This window comes from Dermacentor variabilis, chromosome 5 (assembly GCF_050947875.1).
Source record: "Dermacentor variabilis isolate Ectoservices chromosome 5, ASM5094787v1, whole genome shotgun sequence".
Lineage (NCBI taxonomy): Eukaryota > Metazoa > Arthropoda > Arachnida > Ixodida > Ixodidae > Dermacentor > Dermacentor variabilis.
The window spans coordinates 66419840-66444732 of NC_134572.1; the positions used below are offsets into that span (position 1 = coordinate 66419840).

The 24893-nt window shown below is 43.0% G+C and overlaps 2 protein-coding genes across 4 annotated transcripts in view; both read right to left on the reverse strand.

Moving 5' to 3' along the window:
* Window positions 1-10278, reverse strand: part of LOC142582715 (glyoxylate/hydroxypyruvate reductase A-like) — a 39323-nt gene extending 29045 nt beyond the window's left edge. Inside the window, exons 1-5 of one of the 3 annotated variants that reach the window (XM_075692681.1) lie at window positions 10177-10277; window positions 9175-9321; window positions 7548-7585; window positions 6498-6628; window positions 3639-3721 (exon numbers count right to left, since the gene is read on the reverse strand). In XM_075692681.1, the coding sequence (XP_075548796.1) occupies window positions 3639-3721; window positions 6498-6628; window positions 7548-7585; window positions 9175-9202 (280 nt within the window). In that variant the 5' untranslated portion in view covers window positions 9203-9321; window positions 10177-10277. Of the gene's footprint in view, window positions 1-3638; window positions 3722-6497; window positions 6629-7547; window positions 7586-9174; window positions 9322-9870 lie in introns of all 3 variants that reach the window. The other 2 variants (XM_075692678.1, XM_075692680.1) reach the window with 2 other exon arrangements.
* Window positions 10279-11425: 1147 nt separating this feature from the next.
* The window catches only part of LOC142583558 (putative ammonium transporter 2), a 28635-nt gene continuing 15167 nt past the window's right edge, over window positions 11426-24893 (reverse strand). Inside the window, exons 5-8 of the mRNA XM_075694045.1 lie at window positions 21905-21964; window positions 19460-19536; window positions 17634-17950; window positions 11426-11815 (exon numbers count right to left, since the gene is read on the reverse strand). Coding sequence (XP_075550160.1) covers window positions 11426-11815; window positions 17634-17950; window positions 19460-19536; window positions 21905-21964 — 844 coding nt within the window. The remainder of the gene's footprint in view (window positions 11816-17633; window positions 17951-19459; window positions 19537-21904; window positions 21965-24893) is intronic.

Genomic DNA, 24893 nt, shown 5'->3' on the forward strand with positions numbered 1-24893 from the left:
TCTTAATGATCATCGGTTATCTCCCCTCCTCATTACGTGTCCTGCCCATGCCCATTTCTTTTTCTTGATTTCAACTAAGATATCATTAACTCGCGTATTTTCCCTCACCCAATCTGCTCTTTTCTTATCCCTTAACGTTACACCTACCATTCTTCTTTCCATAGCCCGTTGCGTCGTCCTCAATTTAAGTAGAACCCTTTTCATAAGCCTCTAGGTTTCTGCCCCGTACGTGAGTACTGGTAAGACACAGCTGTTATAAACTTTTCTTGAGGGATAATGGCAACCTGCTGTTCATGATCTGAGAATGTCTGCCAGACGCACCCCAGCCCATTCTTATTCTTCTGATTATTTCCATCTCATGAACCAGATCCGCAGTCACTACCTGTCCTATGTAGATGTATTCCCTTACCACTTACAGTGCCTCACTACCTATCGTAAACTGCTGTTCTCTTCCAAGACTGTTAAACATTACTTTAGTTTTCTGCAGATTAATTTTTAGACCCACCCTTCGGCTTTGCCTCTCCAGGTCAGTGATCATGCATTGCATTTGGTCCCCTGAGTTACTAAGCAAGGCAATATCATCAGCGAATCGCAAGTTACGTAGGTATTCTCCATTAACTCTTATCCCCAATTCTTCCCAATCCGGGTCTCTGAATACCTCCTGTAAACACGCTGTGAATAGCATTGGAGAGATTGTATCTCCCTGCCTGATGCCTTTCTTTATTGGGATTTTGTTGCTTTCTTTATGGAGGACTACGGTGGCTGTGGAGCTGCTATAGATATCTCTCAGTATTTTTTACATACGGCTCGTCTACACCCTGATTCCACAATGCCTCCATGACTGCTGAGGTTTCGACTGAATCAAACGCTTTCTCGTAATCAATGAAAGCTATATATAAAGGTTGGTTATATTCCGCACATTTTTCTATCACCTGATTGATAGTGTGAATATGGTCTATTGTTGAGTAGCCTTTACGGAATCCTGCCTGGTCCTTTGGCTGATGGAAGTATAAGGTGTTCCTGATTCTATTTGCAATTACCTTAGTAAATATTTTGTAGGCAACGGACAGTAAGCTGATTGGTCTATAATTTTTGAAGTCTTTGGCGTCCCCTTTCTTATGGATTAGGATTATGTTAGCGTTTTTCCAAGATTCCAGTACACTCGAAGTCATGAGGCATTGCGTATACAAGGTGGCCAGTTTCTCTAGAACAAACTGCCCACCATCCTTCAACAAATCTGCTGTTACCTGATCCTCCCCAGCTGCCTTCCATCTCCATCATCCATCATCCGCCGCCCATCATAACGTCTGAATCGCTGCGCACAGTATGTGCTGTGCCGAGAGGGTGCATTCCTACTACTGTGCGAGTGCTCCAGCAGAAACCACTGTGCGCAATGGTTTTCCTTTGGAAGTCAGCAACCACTCCTGGATTCTTTAGGCAGTGCACTATGCCTTCAATTCTTACACTCACGCAATAAAAGCACAACAAACCGGAGAATGCTTGGAGAAACTAGCTCGGGCTGATTTCCAAGACACATGCGCAAGAACAAAACCATGCATATACTGCATACTCAAGGTGGTGTTCAGAACACAGCAACCATGGTGTGTTGCCGGCCGAGTAATAGTGCGTAGAAGCATGGCCTTTAAGATTAGTTTCCGTTATTCTGAGGAAGCCATCACTGAGAGTGCTATTTAGAAACCACATAGTGACCATGCAGAATGCACTTTGTTTCGTCATCCTTTAGTGTTACCACACTGTTGTATGGTTCAAGTGAAATATTTAAAATCGAAAAGCAAATTTTCTACTACACCAAATGCACTCAAAGTTTTCCAGCTTGCTGTGGTACGCATATGATTTCACATGCAATGCTTAATTCAAGCTTGAAGATTTCGTGTCATGGCCCTTTTAAAGAAGAGCATCCTACTAAGCTACGAAAGAAACTTCTAATGGTTCCTCAGTAGGAAAGCTTCACAGTTGAAGGTAAATTCATTCATTCGGTGATCAAACTCGGCACTACTGCCTTCCCAAGGCAGTTTATCTGACAACTTAGCGAACCAGGTGGTTATGGTAGAGTGACTAGCATGGAAAAAGGAGTTGGTGCCAGGCTCAGCCCTAGGACAAATTCAGATACCTAAATATTTTTATGAAGCTGCAATTAAGATGGACAACTTTTTCTTGCATAAGACTTTCTCCACTTTGAGAATTTCTGCAAAATTCCTTTGCTGATATTTAAATAGTGTGACAGACCCTAATGTAGAGTGTTCTTGGCCATTAGCTGATGGGCACTAACGATGCAGTAACTTACAAATTTGTTGCTGTAACCCTTTCAATGAATTTGGCATTCTTACATTACTTTACGCACTTTCTGAGGGCTGACTGTCTGTCTATCTATCTAGCTATCTGCTTTGTCTCTACCGTTTTCACACCGACTTAGGTTACTGGGTAGTCCATGGTCTAATGGTAAGAGCATGTAGCTGTTGTGCCAAGGGAACTGGGCTTTCATCAGGCCAACTAGGGTCATGGCGATTTGACATTGAGAATGTGCCACTCATCAGTTAAACTATTTCACACCTGCTTGTATTACTGCGTCTACACTATTGCTTATGTGCAGCTCTTCAATGAACCTCTTTCATCCAAAGATCTGCACAGAAGCAATAGTGCAAACCCAGTAACAACCTCTTTCATCCAAATCGCGCGCGGTCTTATGGGAGGTGGTGGGACTCACTTTAGGCAAGTCAAAATGTGGCCCCCATTGGACGGGGTCACATGATCTTTCCGGCAGAGAATGAGTACCCTACCGGTGCAGTTGTGGGCTTAATTGTATTCTTTCATCCAAAATTGGGTCACTGGGTATGTGAAACTTGGTATGTGCCCCCCTTAAGTGAACCCCCTTGATGTCAATTGGGATCACTGGGTAGGTGTTACAAGATACGTAAAGCTGTTTCGCATTAATTTGGGTCACTGGGTATGTGGCGCTGGGTATGTGTCACTTTTAAATGAATCTGTAACTCCGACTTGGGTCACTACATAAATGCAACTGAATATGTGCCACTTTTCAATGAAAAAAAAAATAAAAAGATCATTACAATTTCTCCAGTGCTGAGCAGAGCTGAACTCTTGTCATATTGCCGCAAACTCTGTTGTCTTTCTGTATTGCGCATGTGCTATTGCTCACAGCCTGTATTTCTGTTCACTGCATATAGATGGCCATCCATAGCGATCATTTACTATTGACATTTATCGTGAGATGAGTTCTGCCAGAATTTTTTTCTTGAAGGCAAGAAGGCTTCGATTGTTGCATAGGAGTAAACATATAAAAAAAAGTGTACTTGCAGGCTCTAAAAGTAATTTGTTTGACTGAAAGCCAAGCACCACATGATTAAGTTGACTTTTTCACAAGTTACAACAATCTTTACAGCATAAGATGAGAAGCAGTATGCAGAGAACAGAAGTAGATGACTATGACTGGTTAGGGTTCCTAGACACGGTTATCTACTTATAGCCATAGCCAAGGTGCTCCACACATTGCATCGGTTCACTCAGGATGTCCAAATATCTTGAGGTACTTGAAGCAGTCAGCAGTTCCTGCAACATGCAATAGGTCATGATGCTTCTAGTAAGGCATTGCAAGAACTTACTCTCTTCGCCAATGACACCAGCTCCAAGGATTGCGACACGCAAGTCTGATAAGGTCCTAAAATTGAGCGATATAAGATCGTCCCTGAAAAGAAAGAGTTAAACAAGTTTTTTGGTACAAAAAAAGGATTACCACAAGTGTGGCAAACTTAGTTACCAAGTGCTTGTTATGAACACGGGATTCCTTTGTGATGCCCTCTGGAATTTTTAAGTGTCATAAGGACAATGTGAACTTCTAAGCTAGCAATGTGACAATCCCCATACTACCGCCAATCCCCACGCTGCTGCAAACTCTATACTGTGATTGAGAGGTAGCGTTACTATCCTGCTGTATGGAGCACATGCACCTTTTTTGAAATGTGCATGTAGAGCAAAAGACTGAAAGATGCAAATAAGGAAGTGTTCTGCATGGGTGTTATCATTAAAGGGACACAAAGAGAAACACCAAATCAGTTTAGACTACAAAGTATTATTTCAGAAACCCACTTTAGTTAATAGGTGCATTGCAAAAAGAGAACACCAAGGCTAAAATTCGATTATTTAATTTGACACCAAAACGTCAGCACCAATACTTTAGTATGACATTACAAATGTGAATGCATTCTTTTTTTTAAAGCAAGGCTTTCTTTGCAACTCCTCTCACACTTTCCTGACTGTGGCTGTTGTGCTCTGCCGCTGTAAAACAGTAAAACACGTTGTTGGGATAGTTGGTGCATTGTATTTAAGGAAAAAAAAAACTGCCAAAAAAGACACATGCAGGAAACATACAAGAAGACAGGAAAGAGGCTGCTGTCTTGCTGAATAGCTCACACTTTAAAAAAATATATGTATATATGCTCGTTAGTGGGACCGAACCTCGGTCCCTCAGCACAGCAGTCCAGTGCTCTTACCATTACATCTATTGCGCACAGTTACACATCTTTCGTGCGCAAACCAACTACCTCTTTGAGATGATCACCACATGTGTCACATTGCATAGGATGGGTGTGCGAGAGCACGCATGCATGCACCGGTTTCCTTTATAGTATCAAAGAAGCAGGCATATTTATAGCCCTTCATTAACTACTTCTAGATAGCTTCACCTCACATAGATTCCAAACCTTTGTTGGATCTGCATAATTTTTTTTACAAGTGGGCTATTGTGGTGCAGTAAAGTTCTTGAAACTTGCCAAGTTCAGTCTTTGACTTCCTTAGAATATAATGCAGTCCATCTCCGATAAAGAATTACCCAAGTCTGAACAGACACCATCAAAGTCCATGATGTCACAGTAAGCTCGCACAAAAACTCAACTTGTCTCTCATTGTTGCATCTTTTCTCGCTTATTAAAATAGCAAGAGTGGCTATTTTGTATTGTCGAAGAGCAATTTACCAATACAGTTTATGTTTCTCTTAATTGTACCTTTAAATGTTTAATGCCTCAAATTGCTACATACACAAGAGAAAATTATTTAAACGAAACAGTGACAAAACTCGTATGAGCAACGAAGCAAGCAGTCAGTTGCACACGCTAGTGAGAACCATCCTCAATTATTTAGACTTAAGAATGCACAGGATGCTGACCAAGTTGCTGAGAGCATGTGCAACACCAATGAGCTTTTGAATGTTTAAATTTCCTTGAATAAATGCTTGAGATTTAGAAACTTCAGTAACTTGTGCGAAGTGATGAGGAAAGACAAGCTCTGTGATCACAATATGCAAGAGACTATGATAGACATTGCACATACCCATTGAAAACTAATCCCATGAGAAGTGACAGCATTATTGGCACAATTTTAACTATTCTTTAACGCAATCTCTGCAGGCTCAGCTTGCAGCAACAAAGAGTACTCAACCTTATTAAAGTAATTTTTCTGTTAACAACTGCGAAAGCAATAACAAACATACTACAGTAAACTTCCCTTAATTCAACTCCGGTTAATTTGATGTTTTGCTTAATTCGACCCCATCAAAAAGTCCTGGCCAGTGCCCATGCATTCCTATGCACATAAATGTTTGTTATTTTAATCTGAATATTGCCCTTCGCCAGATTATTTGAACTTGGCTGGTCATCACACATGCACCTGGTCCCAATGGTGACTACAGTGATAATTCAAATAGCGTCAGAGTCGTCACACGTCATCGCCCGTTTATTTTTGGCTTTCCCTAGAAAAATTCTCAAGCGATAATGGTACCTAAGAGTCTGATTACGGTATTTATGGGATTATAATGCACTCCCTTTCTTTTTTTTACCAAGAAAATTGGGCCATAAATTGCTTGCGTGGTGCAATCGGATGGAAAACCAAAATGGCATCAGGGCGTTTGTACGCGTTACAGCATAACATGGCTATATTGCAGCAAAGCTGCCTATAAAAAAAACTGTGCAGCAAAACTGACTTCAGAAGACTGGCTACTATTGTGCAACACATATTAGACTCTTGCCCATTTTTCTTACTAAAAAATCAGGTGTGCATCAGATTCTATTTTGTTTAGTAGCTTTATTGTCATTTCTACATTACTTTTCAACTTTGGACACATATAAAGCAGGTACGCATTTCATTTGAGGCCGTGCTAGAATCGAGCAAATACTGCTCAGTGAATCAGTAATGTTTTTTATCGTTTCTTCAGTAACTTGTTTAATTCGACCCACCAGGTAATGCAATAAATTTCGCTGGTCTCATCAGGGTCAAATTAATGGAAGTTGACTGTATTCCAGCTAATTACCATCTTAGTATTCACACATTAAAATACACTGAGACATAGATAAAGCAAAATGAATCACATTGCAGGTACTTTTCACTTAGGCATGTCAGGCTAAGAAAAAGCAATTCCATGCAACTGTATTGTGCAAGGTATACATATTGGAGAAATTGGTGAAACATACCAGTTTCTGGTCTTCTGCAACTCAAAGTACCTATACAGGCCTCGCTCAAAGTTGATGATGCCAGCCACAACGTATTCTGCCATGAGGACGCCGAAGCAGCTCGCCCGTACAATAGTATATTGTGGAACAGGCTGGAAGAGTAAACTCATGCATCAGGTAATCAAGAATGAAATGGAACAAAATGCTATTTAGCATACATCTGTGACGACAACAAATAATGAGCAAGGAGCTGGGTTAGCTCATACCTTTGTAACATCAAGCAAAGCAGTGAAATCTTGTTCGGCAAGGAATGGAAGTTACCTGGTGTACTATTACAATGACAGTAATGAAACAAGGGAACTGCAGATCAGAAAAGCATGTCACTAGATGCACATAGAGTGCTGCATTTGTGAAGGAGGTAAGTGTGATACTACAGCACAGCACACTGCTTTGACAGGAAGCAAACATGGTGAGACTGCTCAAATAATACATTGCTTTGTGTATATCAGAACAGATCTGTAGGTTGCTTAGAAGTGAGGCACTGTTTGTGAATCACCGGATGTTATTCAAATGAGGTTTTCTTCCTCGCACGTTCGCTCAGGAATTGATGCTTTTTCACTAGGTCTGTGGCTCTTCTGCAGCAAGATTATTTGTAAAAGTCTGCGCCTATGTCAGTTTTTATCCCCTCGTAGAGTTTAGCAAGTGTTTTATGCCTTATATATGACAAAAATGAATATTTGACAAATTAGTATAGTGAATTCTCTAATAAAATATGTATAGAAAAGCAAAGACTATTCCACATGCACTTGAATATTTGTACACACCTTGTTTTTATATATGTTGATGACTATCTTGTGGTCATGAATTGTGCACAGCATGAAAACGAACCTGAAGTGGCCAAATCACTATCTAGCATTCTTAGGAAATAAAAAGAAAATGCAAGATGGCTCTCGTTTATCCACGAATTGGCTTCGTCATCATGACTGTTGTTGTGTTATGAAGATATCAGCCACAATCTATAAAAGTCATCACAAATTATAATTTAGTCTACTTGACGCTGCCAGAACTTACCGCAGATCTGTCGATATTAGGAATAAGATTTTCAACACCTGCAAAAGAAAGAGGCATGCTATCAATAATAATGTGAAACTAGATAATAGGTAGTTAACGTTTCTGTGCATGTTTTAGGAGAAAAGAAGTTTCTCTTCAAAGGAAAGGAGGATGTCGCATGCAGCATTCAGACGCAACTACTCTGTTTTGGCAATGAAAAACAAATTAAGCTTAGCACCGACTTTACACTTTTACACAAAAGAAAGAAAAATAAAACAATCAGACAGAGCTGGCTAATAGGTTATAATGGTTTATCCATGTGTTTCCATGCAATAAATAAGTTACGTACTGAAGTGTCATTGCTCTGAGAAAAAATTAAAAAACATGACAGTACATGGGGCCGCATCTAATGGCAACTGCAGACAACCACGTCTCATCCTTGCTTTTTTTTTTCTACATGACACAGGAGGACACGGCGCTCAAAATCTTTGGTTTGGTTCCATCATACCATAACTCTGCATGTCTACCTCAGTCGTATCACATCACATTCATACCAGCATTGTATGCAATGGCCACATGGTACTTTGATTTGCTGACGTGAATAGACAACATTCAAAGAGCCACTGTAGTTGGAATGTTGAAATGAAACTTTGGGAGTTTCTGTTTCAGCTCATGCTCATGCTCTAAAGTTCATCTTGAGAGCTCTAAATGTAACTATTTGGATTGGCTCATTAGGGTTAAATAAAACGGAAATAATACCAGTGGCATGGCAACGATGCTGCTTCTCCATGTGAGCACTATGCACACACATTTCTTTACACAGCAAACAATTATTGTTCTGAAGATTACGCAAGATCTGTGCAAATGAGCACCATTTTCTTCAGCATTTTTAGAAACGTAACAGCTTTGTGTATAACAAAAAGAAAATATTCCAGTGGAAAAGTATTCAAAGGCTACGGACAATTCCACACAAACACTTAGTTTGCATGTGCACTAGGAAATTTACCAAAACAATCAATCAACCCATAATTAGCTCAATTCCAATGTAACAAGTCAGAGAACTGGCCTAGTTGGTGCTGATGGACATTTAATGTATCCATCACACAAGTATTCACAAGTACTTGTGTTTAGCACAATAAACAAAACACGAATGGCTACGCAGTGCACTAGTGTCTGTGTTCCTTTTGCCCATTTGTACTTCTTTTATTCAGAAGTATACTCAATTATGTTGTCACAGAAACAATATATAACTGCTTCAGCGATTACGATAACCTCTTTTCGTGAAAGAAAGCAGTACTAAGTAAGAGTGTCCTAAATTTGCAATTTTGATGATCTATCAGTGCTTGATGCAGCAATGTACAACAGAAAAATGAAAATTTGCTATTAATCTAGTGTTAGCTGACCATTTGGGCTGGTTTATTTTTCAATTCACAGCTTGTATGGCTAATTTTTCAGCAGTTTATGATGATTTTAAGTGGTTGGAGGTGGAAAGTGTGTCCAATATTTAGACTAGCAAGACAATTTCATCTGGGTTACCACATCTGTCAAGCTGACATCAAGCGCTCAATAAACACAGCAAAGTTCGGTATTGCAAAAAGCGGGGTAAGCACCTATACTACAAAATGCACATCGAAATCTTTATACTTGCCCGCAGATGTGACCTGCACAAGCTTCATTTTTGGCAGCTGGTAGAGTATGTCTTTCAATATGTGGGTGTCGGTGATCAGGATCTCAACACTCTGGAGCCTTTTGACAACTTCAGGTTTAATCTTGGGGCAATCATCATGCACAGTGACTGCAAAGTTATAGAAACAGAGAACTGCTCGTTCGACAAACTCAAATGTAATTTGTAGGTTTGCCAGAAATATGTTTGCTGCCAACTGACACCTGAGGAAACGAACGCAATACGGACAGTAAACATCCTCTCTGATGTTTATCTGCATGGTACGTTACTGGCGCTTACGAAGCCTGAACAGTGATTGACATCGCACGGTCGATGTCAAGCGTGCTTAAAAATTGTATGTAGCCGCGGTTTCAATCCTAACTGAACTCGATCAAAACTCAACTTGCTAAACATGATAGCGGTCAAGCGTGCTTGAAAATACCATGCGACAGCGCTCGATCTGCACTGGTCCAACCGAGCTCGGAAGTTGTCCGTATGACAAGGGTTTAGTTTTGTTTGCTCACAGAAGAGGGAACAAAAGACAGTTTCAGTACCAATAATTCCTGAAGCGTCGCTTCCGTGCAAGACGTCTTATGATATAGAATTGTGCAAGCAGTCATCCCTACGCTGAAATTCTTAGCGGGATGGGCACACCTAATTGGTGCACACAATTATACTCACATTTTGCGATGATTTCAACTACATCGGCTCGACCTTTCACCGCTTCTCGGAGATGTTCGGCAAGGTTTGGAATCCGCGAAACGACGTAAATCTCCGGACGTCCCATTTTGGAAACTCGGGCTTCCGAAGCAAGGGAACGGATCGCAGGTTGCAAGCAAGGGAGCTCACTAAACCGCTCTAGCTTAGCGGCACGAGCAGCTTGCCTACACGAGATCCTCACATAACGCGATGACGAACGTAATGACAATTGGAACATGACAATTTCGCATGACGCAGCTGTACAATATTTCCACGGTAACAACTTACACTACAACACGTAGCGGTGCATTTAAAATTTGCATGCGTCCGCTTGCAGCTCATTACCAGCCCAAACATTACAGTTGCTCAGCTGATAAAACGCAATCGAACACTCCAACATGACGCGCAGCAAGCTTGGCCTAAAACTCACTGAACCCACTATTTGCTCAATTTTGCCCAACATTTTGGAATAAAAACTCAAAGTCTTGTATTTTCATTAAACACATGTAGTTGCTAGTGGGTGACTATAGTCACTAGTTTCGGTTTTGATTTTGGCGCGGTACTCGAACTTCCAAAATGCTTCAAATTGATAAGAAAACTCAAATGTAAGGCAACGTGCCTCTGTTTCTCAATAAAACGTTTCCAGACATAAGATTATATTAGGCTTTATCTGAGAAATATTGTATTGTACCTGATGTAAAAAACATGAACGCGAATGCAAAAGTTGTGTATTCACCCGCGCTCCTCCACAGTTCCAATTGTGCTAAATGACAAGGTTTGCTTAGAGGAAGCGGATATGTCATATTTAAATTGGTCTCCGCACCTCTGCACATTTAGAAATATGTTATGATTTTTTTTTACTTAGCCACCATTTGCATGTGTGTTGAACACGTAACAAAATACTTGTGAAGGCAACGCATGTAAGCAATACAGATAACACAGCATGATTTCTGGTGGTTTGTTTTTTATTAAGACCATAGTGTTTGGTTGTCGCCTAAGCAAGGATTCTTAACTGTTGCATTCAAGGTGTTAAATCTTCCTGGAGCACTTTACTGCTTAATGTGCAGTAGAAATAAGTCTGAGTCAGTTACAAAGTTGGGTGCACGATATTAATGCCGGCAGCACCTTCCTAGCGGTCTAAAATGCACCGATCACTGCTCTGCGGAGAGAAACAGAACATGGCATTTTGTCTCATCCGATTTATAAAGAGCTATCAAAACTCACTTCGCTGAAACGATATAATGCAGCCTTGCACACATTAGTTAAGCCTTAGTTAGCCACATTTCACTAAGCACGCCGAGATGCGCATATGACACCATTAGACGCCTTCATAGAATCTGTCTGAGGCTATGGCAATGCGAGACGCACAAGAATAGAGACATTGCAAGAACGCAATTGCGAATAGCGAGTGTCTTTGCTCCTTTGGCTTCCTGGGCCACGCACAAAGGTAAAGTTCTGCAGCTGTCAACTGTCAAGCCCAAAGCTGCTACCACACATTTCAGAACGTCACCAAACACAATGTTCCGGGAACAAGCGGTCACGTGGAGTCTGTCTCCGACCAAGCAGGCCTGGGAACAGGCCTTCTCCACGTTTGATATCCAGTATCCATGGACCGCTGTAACACTGCAGGGCGGCCATTCGGCATGTCCTCTGTTTGTGTAGCACTAGAAGTTCGCTGGCGGTCCAGGAAAGCCTGCTGAGATGGACGCTGTTGTCGACGTGCCACAGTGTCGACAGGCTGTTCCGATGGAGCCACTGCGGTGCGTTCTTCACCGGTATTGAATTTTCCATTGCTGATGGTCGCTATCGCCGCGCCAGGCTTTGGCTGTTCTGGTTTCTGAAGGTACTGAATGCCATGCTCGACGAAATCCGCCCCGATTTGTTCTTCCTCCAGAGACATTCTAATGGGAACGATGCGGTTGATTACCTGTGAGTATAAATAAAGAGCATTGTAGAAGAATGAATAGTTTGCAATGTAGTTTACAATGCGTGGTTAGCGTTGTGCCGCTCAAAAGAGACAAAGCTATGCAGCTATCGAAATAATTTTCTTTTAAGAGGAGTGCCAAGGCAACGCACGAACTTGAAGCCAAAAGCATTGTATATCTGTTTTGCTGCTCCGAAGTTGACTGTATATATACGCCAATTTAGTAGTACGTATTGAAAAATACAATAATTAACAGCTCAAGATGATAGCCTCAAAGTGCACTAAGTATAATGGCTTGCAAAAGGCCGCATGGACGCTGGTCCAAACGCTTTCTAGTTTCTGCGTTGTCTACCCGGATCTATTAGCAGGGGGCATACCAGTACGCTGATGACTAAAGATTAGATGGAGAGATAGCCCAGTGGCACGTACAGTCAACTACAAAAATTTACGGACCACGGGATCTCAGAAAACAAATTCCCGAGCAGCCTGTAGCAGCTGGCAGTAAAACCGAACATCACAATGATGTTCACATATACTGGTAGAGGCTATAAATACCAATACTAGGTTGCGTTCTGAGGCTGCGCAGATATTCAGCTTTTTCTAAAATTTCGTGTTCCGTAAAATTTCGTGGTTGACTGTACTCCGTGTGCCGTGCTCCAAATGTAGTAGTAGTAGTAGTAGTAGTAGTAGTAGTAGTAGTAGTAGTAGTAGTAGTAGTAGTAGCAGTAGTAGTTATTCCTAATGGATTAAAAAGAGAGAATGGGCACCGCAAATGTCTCGTGGTTGCGCAAACACCTGAACAGCTCCGCAGCTAAGAGAGGAGGAGGGAAACAGAAGCTCAAGTGGATAAAAAATATTGTTTCATCTGAATTAGTCAATTACCCTTATGCAGTACAAAAAAAAAGCCACTCTTACTTGAGCGGAGGCTTCACAGGCCAAACAAAATAAAACAAAAAAATACGCGAGGATGAAAGTCGGGAGGTGAGTGGCGATGCCACCTACAATTTCCCGCACTAGCTCACTGTGGAGGACCGTGGTTCGAACCCTGGTGCCGCGCATTTCTCCACCGAAAAAAAAAACGTGTGTTGAGAAAATTGCACAAACAGGCCTGGAGTGCGGCCTGATCCCGGTGTCCAGAACCGGTACCGCACTCTCTCACCAGAGCAGGATTGGCCACCCTGGTGCAGTACTTGGCCACAACCTTCTATATGAATACAACAATCAAACCCCGGCCCTCAGTCCCCAGCAGCCGCGAAGCAACTGACCACGGCGGCGGTCAGATCTGTGACGCAGCAGAGGGTGCTAAGAATACCTGGCTCCGGACAGGCCGCCATTGGAATCTGAACCTGGCAACGTTTAACGTTAGAACGCTATCTAGTGAGGCGAGTCTAGCAGTGTTATTGGAGGAATTAGAGGGTAGTAAATGGGATATAATAGGGCTCTGTGAGGTTAGGAGGACAAAACAAGCATATACAGTGCTAAAAAGCGGGCACGTACGTACTGTGCTATCGGGGCTTAGCGGAGAGACGAGAACTAGGAGTCGGATTCCTGATTAATAAGGATATAGCTGGTAACATACATGAATTCTATAGCATTAACGAGAGGGTGGCAGGCCTTGTTGTGAAACTTAATAAGAGGTACAAATTGAAGGTAGTACAGGTCTACGCCCCTACATCCAGTCATGATGACCAGGAAGTCGAAAGCTTTTATGAAGACGTGGAATCGACGATGGGTAAAGTCAAAACAAAATACCCTATACTGATGGGCGACTTCAATGCCAAGGTAGGCAAGAAGCAGGTTGGAGACAAGTCAGTGGGGGAATATGGCATAGGCTCTAGGAATAGCAGGGGAGGGTTATTAGTAGAGTTTGCCGAACAATATAATATGCGGATAATGAATACCTTTTTCCGCAAGCGGGTTAGCCGAAAGTGGACGTGGAGGAGCCCGAATGGTGAAACTAGAAATGAAATCGACTTCATACTCTGCGCGAACCCTGGCATCATAGACGATGTAGACGTGCTCGGCAAGGTGCGCTGCAGTGACCATAGGATGGTAAGAACTCGAATTAGCCTAGACTTGAGGAGGGAACGGAAGAAACTGGTACATAAGAAGCCAATAAATGAGTTAGCGGTAAGAGGGAAACTAGAGGAATTCCAGATCAAGCTACAGAACAGGTATTCGGCTTTAACTCAGGAAGGGGACCTCAGTGTTGAAGCAATGAACGACAATCTTATGGGCATCATTAAGGAGGGCGCAATAGAAGTCGGTGGTAACTCCGTTAGACAGGAGACCAGCAAGCTATCGCAGGAGACGAAAGATCTGATCAAGGAACGCCAATGTATGAAAGCCTCTAACCCTACAGCTAGAATAGAACTGGCAGAACTTTCGAAGTTATTCAACAAGCGTAAGACAGCGGACATAAGGAACTATAATATGCATAGAATTGAACAGGCTCTCAGGAACGTAGGAAGCCTAAAAGCAGTGAAGAAGAAACTTGGAATAGGCAAGAATCAGATGTAAAGTGGCTGAGGAGTTCTATAGAGATTTATACAGTACCAGTAACACCCACGACGATAATGTGACAGAGAGTAGTCTAGAGGAACTTGAGATCCCACATGTAACGCCGGAAGAAGTAAAGAACGCATTGGGTGCTATGCCAAGGGGGAAGGCAGCTGGGGAGGATCAGGCAACAGCAGGTTTGTTGAAGGATGGTGGGAACATTGTCCTAGAAAGACTGGCCACCCTATATACACAATGCCTCATGACCTCGAAAGTATCGGAATCTTGGAAGAACGCTAACATAATTCTAATCCATAAGAAAGGGGACGCCAAAAACTTGAAAAATTATAGACCGATCAGCTTACTGTCCGTTGCCTACAAAGTATTTACTAAGGTAATCGCAAATAGAATCAGGAACACCTTAGACTTCTGTCAACCAAAGGACCAGGCAGGATTCCGTAAAGGCTACTCAACAATAGACCATATTCACACTGTCAATCAAGTGATAGAGAAATGTGCAGAATATAACCAACCGTTATATATAGCTTTCATTGATTACGAGAAAGCGTTTGATTCAGTCGAAACCTCAGCAGTCATGGAGGCATTACGGAACCAAGGTGTAGATGGGCCATATGTAAAAATACTGGAAGATATGTATAACGGCTCCACAGCCACCGTAGTCCTCCATAAAGAAAGCAACAAAATCCCAATAAGGAGAGGCGTCAGACAGGGAGATACGATCTCTCCAATGCTATTCACAGCATGTTTATAGGAAGTATTCAGAGACCTGGAGCGGGAAGAATTGGGGATAAAAGTTGATGGAGAATACCTTAGCAACTTGAGATTCGCTGATGATATTGCCTTGCTTAGTAACTCAGGAGACCAATTTCAATGCATGCTCACTGACCTGGAGAGGCAAAGCAGAAGGGTGGGTCTGAAAATTAATCTGCAGAAAACTAAACTAATGTTTAACAGTCTCGGAAGAAAACAGCAGTTTACGATAGGTAGCGAGGCACTGGAAGTGGTAAGGGAATACATCTACTTAGGGTAGGTAGTGACCACGGATCCGGATCATGAGACTGAAATAACCAGAAGAATAAGAATGGGCTGGGGGCGTTTGGCAGGCATTCTCAAATCATGAACAGCAGGTTGCCACTTTCCCTCAAGCGAAAAGTGTATAATAGCTGTGTCTTACCAGTACTCACGTATGGGGCAGAAACCTGGAAGCTTACGAAAAGGGTTCTGCTGCAATTGAGGACGACGCAACGAGCTATGGAAAGAAGAATGATGGGCGTGACTTTAAGGGATAAGAAAAGAGCAGATTGGGTGAGAGAACAAACGCGGGTGAATGACATCTTAGTTGAAATCAAGAAAAAGAAATGGGGGGCATGGGCCGGACATGTAATGAGGAGGGAAGATAACCGATGGTCATTAAGGGTTACGGAATGGATTCCAAGGGAAGGGAAGCGTAGCAGGGGGCGGCAGAAAGTTAGGTGGGCGAATGAGATTAAAAAGTTTTGCAGGGACAACATGGCCACAATTAGTACATGACCGGGGTAGTTGGAGAAGTATGGGAGAGGCCTTTGCCCTGCAGTGGGCGTAACCAGGCTGATCATGATGCTCACTGTGACGTCATGGATTTGACAGAGGCCGGTAAGACCTAGACTTAATCTTTTATTGGTAGATATGAACTACAATGTATTGCAAAGGAGTCAGAGGCTAAGCTTAGCAAAACTTTCACTGAGCCACAACCACCCAAATAAAGAAGAAATACTCCAAGACTTGTGACGCCACACTGACGTACCCGCGCAACGGTTTCAGAGCGAAGTAAAAAAAAAATGTTGGGCGACCGTAATCTTTGACTATTAGTGGCACTGGCACTTCGGCCTTGGTGTTCTTTGGGTTAACTTTAGGCGAACGCAACGCACGAACCGAACTCGGAGGCAACTGTTTTCCAATAATTAGCCGGTTAAATATCATGCCACCTACCTGTGTGGTGCGTCATTCGTGACGTCATTACTTCCGATTTCTACTTCCGGCTTTCCAGAAATTTCGCCAAAGTCGTTCTCACGTGGCGGGTCTCTAAAGTATACAATTTTGAGCTTTGGTTCACGGTAATCAGCGATTTCTAATTATTCCAGACATTTCTGTAACTCAACTTGGAACTAAACTTATGCTCTGATATCATATCTATAATGAAAGCAATGAATTTTCTCTTGTACTATTTCTTTTTCTATTCTTTCCTTATTTACATTGAATTTCATCCCCGGTCGTCTCAGTGATTTCTAATTATTTCTAATTATTCCAGACACTTCTGCAATTCAACTTGTAGCTACACTCATGCTATAGAACAGTAAGCTGTTGGCCTAGTTGGTTTGAGATGATTTGCGAAGGGGAGCGCAGAAGTGTTGCGGAAGAAAGGATACCTGGAAAGGAAAGACGCTCAGACTTGCAACTAAGTTTAATTTCAGAAACAAACCACCAGGAACGTTATTGCGCATGCGCTGACATCGAGAATTGTGAAAAAAAGAAGCTTCTTAAATCTCTTTTTCACTATTCTCGATGTCAGCTCATGCGCAATAACGTTCCTGGTGGTTTGTTCCTGAAAGTAAACTTAGTTGCAAGTCTGAAGGTCTTTCCTGTCCAGGTATCCTTTCTTCCACGACACTTCTGCGTTCCTCTCTGCAAAATCTAATTAAACTTGTGCTCTAATATCATATCTATAATGAAACCCATGAATTTTGTACTATATGATTTTTTTTCTGATTTATTTTGAATTTCCTCCCCAGACATCTCGAGAGTTGAAGCGGAAGTGCTGCGCAAGAAACAAGAGTGTTACTCGATGGTCATGCCACTAAAAAAAACAAAAAAAGAAAAGAAATGCAACTTTGACCGTCTTCTTTCCAGTAACCAACCTCTCCCGCGAATCAGTCTAACTGCTTTATTGTTTCTTTTTAGTGTTCCTTTCAAAGAGAAAGCGGGCGAGATAGAAAGAAAAAAAAAGGATAACGATTGAAACAACGCGTGATCACAAAATTAAACTATGGGGTTTTACGTGCCAAAACCACTTTCTGATTATGAGGCACGCCGTAGTGGAGGACTCCGGAAATTTCGACCACCTGGGGTTCTTTAACGCGCACCTAAATCTGAGTACACGGGTGTTTTCGCCCCCATCAAAATGCGGCCGCCGTGGCCGGGATTCGATCCCGCGACCTCGTGCTCAGCAGCCTAACACCATAGCCACTGAGCAACCACGGCGGGTTCTCACAAAATGCATCCACCGCTACCCAAGAGCGTGAGTTCTCCCAGACGATTGGCTCACCCAGAGGATGACGAACGTGGCCGCGCAGCTCCACACGGTGATGGCGACCACGGCGACCGCCTGGACCCCGAGCAAGTAGAAGCCGCCGCCGCGGAACACGCCGGCGCCTCCTCGGCTCAGGCGCAGCAGCGTGTCTCGCTCGACGAACAGACCGACGGCCAGCATGCCCCACACGGAGCTGAGCCCGTGCACGGCGATGGCACCCACGGGGTCGTCCACGCGAAGCCAGTCGAGCAGTGGCATGCCCACGTTGGCCAGCAGGGAGCCCACCGATCCCACCACCACGGCTTCCCACGGGTGGTACAGGGCACAGCCGGCTGTGCGGCGGTCATTTTTTTTTTTTTCGGAATTGTCGTTGTGGTTTCAAGAACGCGAATGGGGCTCAAAGGCGCGCACTAGCGTGGATTTCAAAAACAATGGAATGCTTCGTTTGACAAAGTTTTGACTTATCGTCATATCTGTTTCTCACCTGTAAGAATTTCTCCTTGGACCAATCATTGTCATGTATATTTTTTTACCATGTAACTAACAAATTGACGCGCACAAATATTCATTCCTAGTATACACTATAGTGCAATGGAACAACCTTGGTGCGCAAGTTCTCACAGACGCTGACAGCTTGGCACCTTTTGAACGAACTGTAGAATAGTATTTTTCCTAAGTTACATTTTCTGTTGTCTTATGATTGTATGTACATTTTGATTGATAGTTGACTGTATGTTTGTTGTATCTGTGTGGTTTCGTCCTGTAGCAGCCAGTACAGGCTTACCGGTGTTGTAATGGAAATAAAATAATCTACTCCTCGATAGAGATAACGTCCCTGTCTCGACCGTTGCGCATAGGAGGGACGCCAAGAAGCTTTGTGAATTAGGCTCCCACACAAAGCTTCAAGTTCCTTCGTAAGCGCTCAGTGTCACTGAACGGCCGCGTTCGCTAATGATGTGTTCGACCCCACGGTTGCCTGTCATATGCCCTTCTGAACAGTATTAGAGTAATAATATTAGCATAGCAAGAAGTAGTGGCGCCTACTCAAAAGTATGAATCAAAACGGCAGCCTTGTGCTTGTGTTTGCCAACGAATTGACAAAGAGCGATCGTCCTTTCAGCCCTAAAGGCCGAATTCACCAAGGTTCTTGTTCCTAAATGTTTTTTTTTTCCTGCTGGTCGATCACCTTTGCTAATAATATGTCCAACATCACGGGCGTTTGCGTTTTAGCATTAGAACGTTCCTCAGAATACGGTTCCTGTCTTCTGTTGCATAGTTCAAGAAAAAAATATGTATACGCCCATGAGAACGAAGGTTGTAGACATGTAATGATTCCAGTTAAGGTAAACAAATGTTCGCGTTATAACATTGGTTAAATTTTGTCTGCTCCTTCGTTAACCATTACGCGTTATTTGTCTTATGCATGTACTGTGCTTTCCTGCGTAAAGGCTACATTAGAAAACAGCGCTGCGCGTTGAAGAGTAAAACACATCACAGCTCTTCTGTCTCGTTAATTTTTGCGGTTACGACAAGAAGGCATTGTTTTGGTGTTTGATATGAGTCTAACAATATGAGCTGAACCCCCTTAACTTTAAGGCATATTGTACAAGTCGGGTGCGGTGTGACATCCATATGCACGGTATACTGCATCGTGTAGTCCCCAAGTTATCTCAACGAATGTAATCGCGACAGACGTGCTGGACGTTTTCCCCTGAGGCAACGTCGATGGGAGTGTAATCGAAAAAAGCGAACAAGCGTACTTTATCTCACTGATAGCGCAAACAAATTATCATGTAGCAAATATTTTACAGCCATCATCAGGAATATTGTTCATGGCTTACCTGTGATGGCTACGAGAGAAGCGAGAATTCCGTTGATGAGCTTGATCACAGAGAACTTCCGGCTGTTCACCGCGTAACTGGATGCACAAAATATAAATAAATGCAATCACTTTCATACAAAGCATGAGACGCCAGAAATCCCTATACAAAAATAGCAGCTGTTTCCACTACCTTGTATACTGCATCAAACTATCACAAGAAAATACGTTTTTTTTTTCTACGCAAGTCGAGCGCAGGATGCACACTGTGACCAAACATAGTTTCTTGCGTTAAAGATAGTTTAAGAATATGTTCCGTGCTAAGAATATGTGCTTTAATGTGGTACGTCACAGAAAGATATTTTTGTTTAAATCAAGAGCCAGGATTCCAGCAATTCTTTTCCTTAATAATCATGCCTTATTTAACTTATTGAACTGTTTAAATTGCAGAAAATGGTTAATTTAACTTTTTGGCATATAAGTTTTGTCATAGAATGTGGTAAAAGTGCTAGTCGCGCCAGCAAGGATAAGTAAATGATGACTCGCTGAAATGAGTAAAGCTTTGGCATTTATGCAACTGAGTGGGAGACCTGTGCAAGGGACTAGGATAAATGCGATGTGATAAATATAAAGAAAGTAATGTTCGAAAAACTAAGCAAAGTGAAAAAGATACCCAATTTTGAGCAACTTATTTGCAAAATGAGCTGTAAATGCAAGAACATTGCATCAATTTCATTTGTTCTAGTTTGTTGCACGCATCTCTACGTTAAGAAGGATTGTGCAAAATTTAATGTCTAAACGTTGATTCAAAAAATGTTATCAAAGTTTGCGTAACATGAGGTGAATCAAAATCTTGTTTTGAGAAAAAGGTGCCACCTTTAGCCTTAGCACCAAGACAAACCGCTCTTGAGGGTTGTTGTTTTTTTATCAATAAACAAATAAACAAAAAAAAATCTTCAAACCATGTGAAAGATGTCAAAAACTGCCCAAAGGCCTAAAATGCACCAGATTCATAGCTGGAGCCCCCATGAGATGCACTACAGTCTCCGTTTGTTCGTGTGACTGCTCGGCGACAACATGAAAGGAAAGAAAAGTATTTTGAACAATATTTATATAAAAGAAATAGAACTGATTTTCGGTTTCGCAATACGAGGGTATGGGTTGGAAAACTCAATGTAACTCCCAAACTAATGAGGATAGGAAGACGATTGTCTGGCAACATGTTGCTGAATGTCTGGACATACTTAAAACGTAAAAAAACAATTTTATGAAAGAAAAATTGACTTTTGAATGTGGCCTACCATATTTAGATAGCAGAACGTAAAGGTGTGCAAGTACATCCATAATTTCTTCATGATTTTATTTCATATATGCTAGAAAAGCATTTTAGGGTGTCTTGGAGGCGGTGAGCTCTTTTTCTTCCTTGAATATACAGACTACAACAGATGTTGTGCGTACACAAACTGATCCTGTAAAATAAGCGTTAATATCTCACTACTGGGCAAGTAAACTTGCCAATAAAGACCCATAATTCTTATACTGTAACTCAGATGGGGTAATATCTGTTGAGAGCTCTCCTTGCAATTATCACATCGTCATGAGTGCCTCAACGACAAGCCCTTTTTCTCTCCTTTTTTCTTTTAGAACGTTTACAACAAAATTATTACTACTACGAGACTATAGGGTACCCATGGGGTGCTATGGAAAGCAACACGGGAAGTAATTTTTCATTTTTTAAATGGGATACTCGTGGGTGTTTCGTGAGCATAAAAACTATTCTTGGCGTTGTGCCCTGTAAATAATTCATCATTTCATTTTTCGTTCTACCCATCTGGAGAGATATAGAGATGGAGAGAGAGAGAGATGGAGAGAGAAACTTAGTTCAAAAAAGTTTACTGGGGTCAAGGGAGGCGGGGGGCCGGGAGACTAGCCCCACCGGAGCCTTCTTTCCTCAGGCGGCGGCCAGACCTTGATTCTTGGTGGCATCGTCGGTCAGCCGGACTATACAGATTTAATCCTCCCGGCATTCGCTGAGCAGCATGGCCTCCCACTGCTCGGGTGGGGTGATTCTGAATGTAGGCATTAGTGCTGGTGTGGCTTGCTAGACACGCCGCCAGGCAAACCTCTTCAGAATCCATTCAATCTCTCTCTCTCCCCCCTCTCTCTCATCTCTCTTTCTCTTTGTAATTTGTTGATGTTGATTCCTTTTCAACTTGCTGTTGTCGCCTTCAACTTATGGCACCCATTCAACTTATCCTGCAGAAAATGGTCACCTACTTTCTTTGTCTTCTTCTACCCCAACCCACAGATATGTGAAAAATTTTGGCGTTTATATTAAGTTAATAGCCAATATTAGTGATGTGAACGGGCCAAGAAAAAATACCGGGTGGCAAGTAATGATTGTTCTAGAGGTAGCTAAATCATGACAAAGGCCACAAACAAGTTCCGAACGAAACAAATTTCGTACCTGAAAACGAGCGCGGTGATCCCGCCTCCTACCGAGGAATTTATTGTCACTATGGCCGACCTGTGCAAGATAAAAAATAACGAAATTATCTTTGTACCCCTTGTTGACATTCAGGACAACAACAACAACTGTCCGACAATTGTACAACCACTGCTGCTATAAGCGATGTGCCGGAAAAAAATATAACAGCGATGACATGAAATACGCTCCGCATGATAACCTCGTGACTCCATCCCCACCGACGCCGCAGGCAGTAATTGTGTTTGACATGCCTTCATTATGAACATATGCAGAGACGACCGAGCACAGGCAGCACACGTGAAGGCAATATTTCATGCCTGAAATGTTATGTCCCCCATTATCAACAACACTAGGGGATTAGAATGTGAGTATCGGTGTCTAGGCCGTCGTAAGTCTTGACTTAGTCTTTTCTCGATCACGTAGCATAACCCGCTTGTGCGACCACTGTTAATGTGAATCAGCTCTGCAATTTAGCACCCGTGGAAATCGTGGCGCTTGGGCACTACAGGGACATTCACAGCAGAGAGAGATCCACACATTGTGTGCCACCCAGGGATCTCTCCATAAAGGAACAAAATCTCGCAGCCACGTCACGCCTTTCTCGGGCGTTGTGGTTTCGTAGAACTTATTTTCCTTAGTCACAGGACTACTCAGTCGTACGTTCACTGGTACAACGTCTGGGCGAGTCGCGCTACCTCTAGCCGATTGCGACGGATGGAAAAGAGCTTCGGCTGCGAACGAGGTTGCAATAATACTTTGCTTGGTGCCTTTTAGAATCACAGGAACTAATCTCTCAGCAAAAGCGACAGCAGTGGGCCGCGCAGGATGGGGAGTAAAAAGACAGGCGCAACGAAAGACAACGAACTGGAAGAATCTTTATTCTCGCTCTCACGGGGCGTGGGAGGTTGCAGTTCGGTGGGGTCCGAGTCGAAAGTAGGGTGGTCGCGGTGGCATGGTGGGCGGGAAGCGGAGAGGCCGTGGCGTCAGTCCTCCTGGCTAGCCCCCTCGACGTCGCTGTCGTCCGTATCGGTAACCTCGTCGGAGTAGTCGGACGAGTCCTCTTCCTCGTCGTCGAGCTCACCCTCGTCGCTCGAGCTCTCGTTCACCGTCTGCTCGCTCTCGACGGCGACAGGTTTTTGGCCGCCGGCCTGGTCGGCTCCTCCTCCGGGCGCCGACGCCTTTTTGTCCGCGGTTCCGCCGACCTCGCCCTTCTTCAGTTCGCCGGAGGCCAGGCGCGGCGGTTTGGTAGTCTTGCCGCGGGCCTGGCTTTCGATATGGCCGCCGCCAGGCACTGCGGCGTCCCTAGAGTCACCTTGCTCGTCCTTGATGGGCGACGTGGCCAGGTCTCCGATGTCCTTGGTCATCTGGGTTTCCAGCGGAGGGATGGCTTCTGGCGCGTTGGTCATGGCGGAGTCTCGGCTCGTTCAATCGTTGTGCTACTGGCTGTCAGGGCCTGGTGGGGCTCACTCGATGTTCGGATTGGACGCGTGACACGGCGGAGCTACGTGGGGCCTTGAGAGCCGCTTAACCTAAAAGGAAAGCCTTCCCGAACAGCCCACGTCGTGGCGCGTGGAGGGTGCGAGCTCAGGGTATGCATGCCGCGTGGCGGCATAGAAGAAAGAAGAAATTGGAAGTTGTAACGTGCCATTAGATAAATATTATAGGCAAGGGAGGCCTACTTATTATTTCTTTTTGTGGGGTACAATTACAATTTTTCACTAGTATTTTTTAAAATTCGTTTTAAGGAGTCCGAATCTCAGTAGATGTACTTTCAGGGCTACGGTGCACTGTAGGCTAAGTGCTATTTCCATGGGGACAGGTGAAGATGAAGAAGAAGGAATGACACCGAATATTGCAACGTATTATTGCAGCCACAACACAAGGTACTAACTCCCGTACGATCACGTATAAAATATTGCAAAAGGACTAGAAGACAGGTTCTCTTCAATCGTTCCACCGTATCTATTGAAACGATTAGCGCTAGAGGAATTTAGGGAAGTCACATTACAAGAACTGGCGGATGTTGTTCGCTCTCTGCCTTCTTCAGCACCAGGTCCAGATGGAGCCGTGATACAGATTCTGCGTGCATTGTCCCCGCAAGAAATTTTGAATATGGAAAATTAATCTTTAAAAAATGTCTGGGTACCTTCAGTACAGGAACTTGCTAAGGTAATTCCGATACTTAAATATACAGGGAGGTGTATATTATTTAGGTCATATTAAAACGATTTCGCTCACATTCAGTTTCGTTATAATAATAAAAATAATTTTGCATTGCCAAATGACGACCTATATTTCTGAAAACTTAATACTTAGCTCCAGTCAAATTGGCTTTAGATCTGGGCGCGCAATATGGTGTGCGCACGTAGTCGCATACAACTTGCCCGTCGCCGAAGGGAATATTCAGCATTAGTGACCCTAGATCTAGCTAAAGTTTATGATTCCGTAGAACACGGCATAGGCATACTGATAAAGCACCTGGATAATTACAGGTTTTCGATATACATCGCGGCATGGCTTTCGGAATTTTTAAGGGACAGAGAATTCTACTGTTTTCAAAGCCAATGTTCATCATCTATAGGTATAAGGAGAAACGCGGATTACACGAAGGTCAGCGTTTTCTCCTGTTTAATATATTTTTAAGCTCCATCCCTCCGCGCCAGAATATTCATGTATACGTTTATGCCAATGATATCACTTTTTTTGCATCGTATGATGATTACATTCACTTTATCAATGATTGCAAAATTACTTTTATACTCTTGACATTTGGATTGAGAATATACATATGTCACTGAACGTCAGTAAATGTGCACTTCTTCTCTTTCCTTTAGATGTTCCCGTTAGCATTTCACTCATGTGTTGTCAAGAGTTCATTCGCCATGTGGATTCTATTAAATACCTTGGAATCACGTATGATGTGACACTAAACGGGAAAAACCACATTGAAGAAGTCGCGTCTAAGGCA